Below are 8046 nucleotides of genomic sequence, written 5' to 3'. Positions count from 1 at the left end.
AATAACATTTGAAATGTCCATAAATAAAATAATAACCAATAAAAATGGGGGTGGGGGGAAGTGCTAACGTTCAGTGGTTTCTCGGACCCTGCAGGTGTAAGGCCTACAGAGTTGTGGGATAGCATGGATGCTGAGTTGGGAGGGGACTGGGTGGGTGTGGCCTTGACTCCGCCCAGTGCTCAGAGGCAAATAAAAGCTCCATGCAGCCATTGTGGGATTATGGCGTAGTGGTGTTGGGACCCACTCCTGTGACGGCAGCCTCCCGTTTGTTCTCAACTTGGGTCTCAGCAGACATGGAGCAGGACGATAAGGATAAGGAGCAGGCTATGCACCAGCCTCCCATGGTGAGTCTCGGGTCCACCCTAAGGTGGCGCAGGTGTTGGCGGAGAATGGAGGGTGGGGATGGGCGGGGGGGGGGGCGAGCTTGTCATATTTTAGCTCCCCAAACCTCCCAATGTGTTCTCCCTCCTGTTCAGCCTGCACCTTGGCCTGTGGGGGGGGGGGGGGAGAGGCAAAGCCCAAGGGAGGCTTGTTTAGTTAGTCAAGTATGTTTTAAAAGCAAGCGTTAGAGTCTGTGTTGGGTGGTGAAGGGGGAAGGGTTCAGCTGAACTTTATAGAGAGGAGTTTGTGTACCAAGCGAGGGGTGGGGAGGAAAAACTTATTAATTGGAGCCCCTTGCCAAACTCAATTGATAGTTCTTGGGTTACCTTTTTTTTTTTTTTTTTTTTTTTTTTTTTCGGAGGGAGGAGGGGAGTTTAAAGATGGTGTTGCCGGGCAGTGGTGGCGCACACCTTTAATCCCAGCACTTGGGAGGCAGAGGCAGGCGGATTTCTGAGTTCGAGGCCAGCCTGGTTTACAGAATGAGTTCCAGGACAGCCAGGGCTATACAGAGAAACCCTGTCTCGAAAGATGGTGTCTCTGTGTAGCCCTGGCTGCCCTAGAAAACTCGGTAGACCAAGGATCTGAGAGCGATTGTAGGGACGGACTTGTGTACTGCCGGAATGTTGGGGAGGAAATTTATTTATTGGAATCCTTCACCAGACTGCACTGGTAGTTTCTTTTGGGGAGTCGGGTAGGGGGGAGGTTGAAAGATGTTTTTTTCTGTGTAGCCCTGGCTGTCTTGGAACTTTCTCTGTAGACCAGGCTGGCCTCATACTCAGGTCTACCTGCCTCTGCTTCCAGAGTGCTGGGATTAAAAGTGTGAGTCACCATGCCATTTTTTAAAATTTAATTCTTTTCTTATCTTGAGACCAGGTCTCTAGGTAGTCCTCTCCTGTGCTGGGCTAAGTAGACCAGAGCCTCAAGCTCAGAGACTGGCCTGCCTCTGCCTTCCAAGTGGTGGGATTAAAGGTGTGCCGTTATGTAAAGTTTAATTTTTGGTGGGATTAAAGGTGTGTTGCCAGGCAGTGGCACACGCCTTTAATCCCAGCACTTGGGAGGCAGAGGGAGGATTTCTGAGTTTGAGGCCAGCCTGGTCTACGGAGTGAGTTCCAGGACAGCCAGGGCTACACAGAGAAACCCTGTCTCAAAAAACCAAAAAAAAATAAAACAGTAAAGGTGTGTGTCACCACATCTGTTTTTAATAACAGAAATATTAAAGCCTCTAACTCAACCACCCCCTCCAAATGTGCTCTTAGAGGATAGGGAGGCTCACTTGAAGGTAATAATTAGAAAGCTATTGTGACGATCCAGGTGAGGGTTTAAATAGTGAGCCCTAACGGTACAGAGGGAGAATCTGAACATGGGGAGTTATTTTGGAATTGGAACCAGGACTGGTGGAAAGTATCTGGGGAATAGAGGGCCACTCCTGATGGGATGAGGCCAGACACCCCGGAAATAATCCTCCACAAACTTTTTTGAGACAGTCTCTCTATAGGCTGGCTACCCTGGATTCATTATGTAGAGCAGGCTAGCCTCTTAACTCACAGACACACGTGTGGCTCTACCTCACGAGTGCAGAGACTAAACGCTTGCACCCAACACCCAGCCTCCCTATAAGTCTTACTCCAGCTCAGGCACAAGTCTACTTTGATCTATATTGACTGCTAGCCGTGCAATGGCATATTTTACACATGTATAATGCATATTGAGCATATTCATCCCATATTCCCCTCTTACCACCTCCGATTCCTACTCTCATGCACACTGAGTTTAAATGGTTATATCTTGCTCTTTATATTTTTAGGAACCCACTGAGTTTTTGTAGATGCCTGTAGGTTTTGGGGTTATTTACTAAATCATGAATAATTTACCAGTACAATTTATACAAATGACTCCCCTTACCTCAGCAACCTTAAAAACTACCACTAAGTCCTTAACTAAGGGTGTATTTCATGTCTCTGGTTCCCTTCCTAAGTTTAAAAATGTGCCTCCACAGACAATTATTTTTTTAGAATCTCTATAGCCCCTTATTGGTCTGGAATTTACTATGAGAACCAGGCTGACCCTTAACCCACAAACAGATCTGCCTGCCATGTACCCAGCTTGCCAAAATACTATTAATTCTGTTAAGATTTATAACAATTTCTTTTGTATATATCCTATAACTATTTTCTTCATGGTTTTCAGGGATGTTGGTGTACACTGCTTAAGTTCAAAAGTACAGTTGGTGTTGTGACATCATGCTTTGTATATAGTATTATATAAATTTCAGGTTTATGATTTTTTTTTTTCGAGACAGGGTTTCTCTGTATAGCCCTGGCTGTCCTGGAGCTCACTTTGTAGACCAGGCTGGCCTCGAACTCAGAAATCTGCCTGCCTCTGCCTCCCAAGTGCTGGGATTAAAGGCGTGCGCCACCACGCCCAGAAGATTTTTATATTTTTTAAACTTATTTATTTTATGTATGTGAGTACACTGTAGCTGTCAGACACACCAGAAGAGGGCATCAGATCCCATTACACATGGCTGGGAATTGAACTCAGGACCTCTGGAAGAGCAGTCAGTGCTCTTAACCTCTGAGCCATTTCTCTAGCCCTGTTTTTTTGGTTTGTTTTGTTGTTGTTGTTGTTGTTGTTGTTTTGTTGTTGACAAGGTTTCTTTCTGTAACCCTGGCTATCCTGGAATGCAGAGATCTGCCAGCCTCTGCCTCCTGAATGCTGAGATTAAAGACGTGTCTCAACACACCCAGCCAAGAGGTTTTATTTGTGTGCCTATCATGTATGTGCCTTTCTATGTGAATATAAGCATGCATGAGGAGGTCAAAGGACACTATTGCATGTTATTCCTTGCCTTCCAGTTGTTTGAGACAGGGCCTAGTTTTGGTTGTTTACCAGTGTATATGGCATGGGATAAGAGATGCTTTTATTATTATTGAGCCCGGCTCTACATGAATTGGAACTGAGTTTGTGTGGTAAATGCTTGATCCATAGAAGTACCTTCCTAGCTCTGGTCTTCACAATCTACCAGTGCTGGTGTAGGCTGTAACCTGACAGCTATATGGTAAGCTCCATAGTCAGACAAAATTCTAATAAAGTGATGAGCAGTTCCGGATGGGATGCTACCTCCAAAGATCCAAGTACTACAACGGCTACATAAGCAAAACCAACAAGGTCCCTTGGTGAGCGAACCATTTGTCAGGTATGGTAACTCATGCCTGTAAACCTTAGCACTTAGCAGCAGGAGGATTACTCAAAGTAAGTAACCCCCTGGGCTACACAGAGGGTCTCAGCCAGCCTGAGGTTAAGAATGCAGAGCAGACTCTTAGCCTGTCGAGCTCCTTGTGGGAAGCCATGGTCAGTTAACCATTGGCCTATCCTGGGGGTCAGGGTAAGAAATGTGTGGAGCTTAGAAGTGGAGCAAAGGGGAGTTTGTTCTCACATGGCTTTTCTTGTAGGATAATGAGATGTTGGTGCCAGTATCGAATATGCCCGTGCCTTCTGGAAACAGCGGATTTCATCAGCCACCAGCCACTCAATACTTAGCAGAGATGATGAGGTCCTATGTGGCGTCAGCTGAGGAGTTCAGATGTAATGAGAGAGAATGGGAATCACAGCTCATTAGGTCGATACCTGAGCATGGCGTGAGGTGCCCCTCCCAGCTGGCTCCTATACCTTCCCAGAATCATTGTCAGAGATCGATTGGGAGGGGATCCCACGTGATGCCAGTCCTAAGTTCAGGTACTCTGACCATTTCCTTCAATAAGAATCTGATGCCTCATGGTGGCCTGCCAAGTTCCCGTGGAGTCTCAGTGATGGCCCATAACAGTGTCCCAGCAATACCTTATTCTATGCCTCCAACAGTACCTGCCACCACGGGCTCTTTAAAACATGGAATATTGTTGGTCCCAGGCATGGCTTCCACTGGGACCCATTCTGTGGCTCCGTTTATGAATCAGATGTTGCACTCCCTAAATCCCTGCAATCCGGAGAGGCTCCCAGCTGGGTTCCAACAATTGCTACCTTTAGACTCCCAAGATTCACTTGTGACCGAGTCAAATGTCCGGGAAGAACCTTTCGTATGTGAGCAGCCCACACCTGCTCCACAGGGGGCAGAGAGCCCCCCCAGTACTTCAAGAGGGGCAACCAGGAGACAGTCACCAGTTTCAAGGCCTTACGTCTGCTCATACGACAACTGTGGAAAAGCTTATACCAAGCGCTCTCACCTTGTGAGTCACCAACGCAAACACACAGGTGAATGAGGTGTTGGGTGGAGAAAGGGATATAGGGATCTTAGTTCTCCCTAGACAGTTCATAGATGTATTTTATTATGTGAATGAGTGTTTTTGCTTTTATGAATGTCTTTGTACCACATGCATGCCAGGGGCCCACAGAGACCAGAAGAAGGCTTGGATCTCCTGGATGAAACTGGAATTATAGATGGTTGTGAGCCACCATATGTTGGTGCTGGGAGTCGAAAGTGGGTCCTGCAAGAGCAACAAGTACTTTTAACTGTAGCAGTCCCCAGTTAATGCTACTCAGTTGACACTGCCAGTGGTGGTGCTCCTCAATGCCCACCCCAATGTTCTGGGTTCCTTAGTGAAAAACACATACAGCCTTTACATTTTTATATGCCTTAAAAAGCTCAATAGTTGGGCCACTTCCTAAACCTTCATGTGGCCAATCTACCTCCTTTGAATATTCCCGAGTTATTACTTACTAGAAAGAATATTCTATCTTGGCTTCCCCGGATGTAGCTGTGCGGCCCTCTCAGGTATATCCCATAGCTCCTGCATGGCAGCTATGCTCTGTCCCCCATGGTGTCTCCTCTTTTTCTTCTCCCGCATGGCTGATTTCTCCTCCTCCTTTGGTCCCTTGCCTGGGAATCCTGAAAGTCCCATCTCTGTCTCTCTGCCCAGCCATTAACTGCCAGCAACTTTATATACCAATCAAAACCAACTGGGGGCAGGATTTCCTCAGTGTCTTACTGCAAATGTGTGGATTCTCATGAAATTTTGGGGTCCTGGATTAACATAATACAAGCAGCATTATACCAAACCCACAACTCTAACTCCTGAGCCAGCTGTCAAGGCTTTTTATTTATTTATTTATTTATTTATTTATTTATTTATTTATTTATTATTTAACGCGGGACCACTGATTTGTAGTTGCTTAGGACTTTCCTTCTCTTCCAAGCTTGGAGCCAAGCCCTCCTGACCCACAGTCCTGCAGTCTCATCTAGTGGCCTTTGCCTCCCACTGGTCTTCCTTTCCCATCCTGTGGCTTTTTTTTACCTAATTTAACTCTTCCCCCCCCCCCATCTTTCCCCAGGTGAGAAGCCTTACGTATGTGACTGGAACGGCTGTGCGTGGAAGTTCTTCCGCTCCGATGAGCTTGGACGACACAAACGGATCCATACCAGATATCGACCACATAAATGCGATGAGTGCAATCGAGAGTTCATGCGATCTGACCATCTCAGGCAGCACAAAAGAACGCATCTGCCCAAGTAAGACTTCCTGCAACCTCAAGCCAACAACGGACAGACAGATGAGACAGACAGACAGACAGTCCGGAGCTTCAGCTCTTCCCTCTAGTCTCTAACCCAAGATTCAGTTGCCCAAGACCAGATCATCTCTGGGAAGGTGAAGGTTCAGATGGAGACAGGAAGTGGTGGGGAAGCCCACATGAAGCTCTGGACGTCACCATGCATTTCTCCAAGTCTGGTCCCCTCCCCTCTCAGAGATTACTGACTTCTGCCAGATGAGAAGGCAGAGCCAGAGATAGAATTTACTAGAAAGCTTTTATCTCCTGTCAACCCCAAGCATGAAGCTCTCTCATGATTGTTCCACAAAACCCCACGTTCTCTCCCTGGGTCTTCCACAGTTTCCAGGGCCAGACCATGGGAAAGGTCTTTGAACTCTATGCTTTTCACATCTCAGTGCTGGAACATCTGGACATATAATGTGTATTACATCAGATTCTCCCTGGCCTCACTGTCCACATGCCCAGAGTTTGTCTCTTCCCCCCACTCTTGGGACAGAATGCCCATTTCAAGACATGGCATCTGGCATTTCATGGGTCCACCCAAACCGAGCCTTGTGAGGAGACTAATATGAATGGGAGATAGGAGAGAGGCAGGCAGCAAATCTCTTTCCCCCAGCCCCCATGAATTGTTGCAAGACATCGTCTCGCTGATGGCACAACCTGTGGGGAGACCTAAGCAGCCAGTGGCCATGCCTGCATCTTCAAGGTTGGCCATCTTGGAACTGTTGCCTTGGGCCACTTCCCATTCTTTCCCCTTCACTTGATCTCCTTCTTATACCTTGGCTTTGAATATCCCAAATAAAAGTGTATAGGCCATTTAGATGGCCTGGGGAATAGGAGGGTTGAGGACAAACCCCTAGTAACTTCAGGTGGCAGATTGTCATTATACACACATGTGCAGAGGTCAGAGACAACTTAGAGTCCAGGATCTTTACTGTAGGTCCCTGGGATTGAACTCAGGCTGTCAGCCTTGGCAGCAAGCACCTTCGACACAGGTTACAGTATGTAGCCTAGGCTGACTAGCAGCTTTCCTGTATTTGCCTGGAAAGTTCTGGAGTTAAACCACCCAGCTGGCTTCAGGTTGCCTCTCCTGCCCAGCTTTCTGGTTTTGAGGGGCAGTAGCTATCCTGGTCATCTAGAATTTCTATATAAACTTGGCCATTTTACTGAGCATGAAGCTAATATAAAGAACCCCGTGGGGGGCTCAAAGATTAAATTGAAAAGAAGGGAGAAAGAAAAAAAAAAGAAAGAAAAGGAAGTAAAAAGGAACTTGGTCATGCCCAAGCCAGTAGCAGAGTCCGATCCCAAGTATCATGTCTTCCCTGCAAAGTGGGTCTCTTCCTTAAGACCTGGCACCTTCTAAAGATATTCTACAGACTTAGGTTCAGTCCTGTGCCAAGTACTGACTATAGGAAGGTGATGCCATCCTAGGCTTAAAGGACCATGTTCGGCCTAGCTAGGTGTAGTGGTCCCTGGCAAGTTCTCAAGAGTCAGCTCACAAGCCTCCACAACACAGGACTTGAGGTGCTGAGGGACAGCTAAAGGATGTACTAGGAACAAAAGACCTCAAAGGTATGTCACAGTCAAACCCATGCCTCATTCTCTGGACATGTCCTTGTGTTCTTGGTTGAGCTCTGCACTGGGCACTGGGGGGTTAGAGGCAAAATAACCCTGTTAAGGAGCAGAAAAGACCATGGGAAAAACTTTGAATATGTTAAGTGCCATCAGGTTCCAGATGCTCTGTGTAAGCCCAGACTTACCCTGAGGCCCTGGGCAAGCCCCCAACAGCCTTGACTGTGCTGGCTCTGTTCTGCATGACCACTGACTGGGTCACTAGGCAGAGCAACTGTGGCAAAGCAAATTTTCTGACATGTTAAAGATTAAGGGCGCCTCTGTGTCGAGCTTCAGGCAACTGATGTTAGGGATACCAGAAATCTCTTGTTCCCATTGGCCAGTTTATTCTTTGGGGCAAGCCATCTGTGGAAACAGTGGACCAGAGCTGGTCTCCTTCCCCATGACCATGTATGAGACCAACAGACAAAGTTGTTAGGATGCAAGATGAGAGCTGTCTCCTGATAGCAACATTTGCTAAGGGTGAACAACAGTGACCAGAGCTGACCCCTG

General features: G+C 47.1%; 1 protein-coding gene across 1 annotated transcript; it reads left to right on the top strand.

Moving 5' to 3' along the window:
* The first annotated feature begins 225 nt into the window (after positions 1-225).
* Positions 226-7156, top strand: Klf17 (Kruppel like factor 17). Its single transcript, XM_021201121.1, has 3 exons — positions 226-344; positions 3834-4629; positions 5707-7156. The coding sequence occupies exons 1-3, from the start codon at positions 294-296 to the stop codon at positions 5886-5888; spliced, it is 1029 nt and encodes a 342-aa protein (XP_021056780.1). The 5' UTR covers positions 226-293; the 3' UTR covers positions 5889-7156.
* Positions 7157-8046: the final 890 nt, after the last annotated feature.

Source organism: Mus pahari, chromosome 6 (assembly GCF_900095145.1).
Source record: "Mus pahari chromosome 6, PAHARI_EIJ_v1.1, whole genome shotgun sequence".
Classification (NCBI taxonomy): Eukaryota; Metazoa; Chordata; class Mammalia; order Rodentia; family Muridae; genus Mus; species Mus pahari.
The sequence above is the reverse complement of the archived record's forward strand: the minus strand, read 5'-3'. Positions and strand labels throughout refer to the sequence as shown.

Bases quoted from the DNA above. Each gene is read 5' to 3' on its own strand.
- Klf17 (XM_021201121.1), top strand. From the start codon at position 294: ATGGAGCAGGACGATAAGGATAAGGAGCAGGCTATGCACCAGCCTCCC. The intron at 345-3,833 runs GTGAGTCTCGGG...CTTTTCTTGTAG, and splicing joins CTATGCACCAGCCTCCCATG to GATAATGAGATGTTGGTGCC. The intron at 4,630-5,706 runs GTGAATGAGGTG...ATCTTTCCCCAG, and splicing joins TCACCAACGCAAACACACAG to GTGAGAAGCCTTACGTATGT.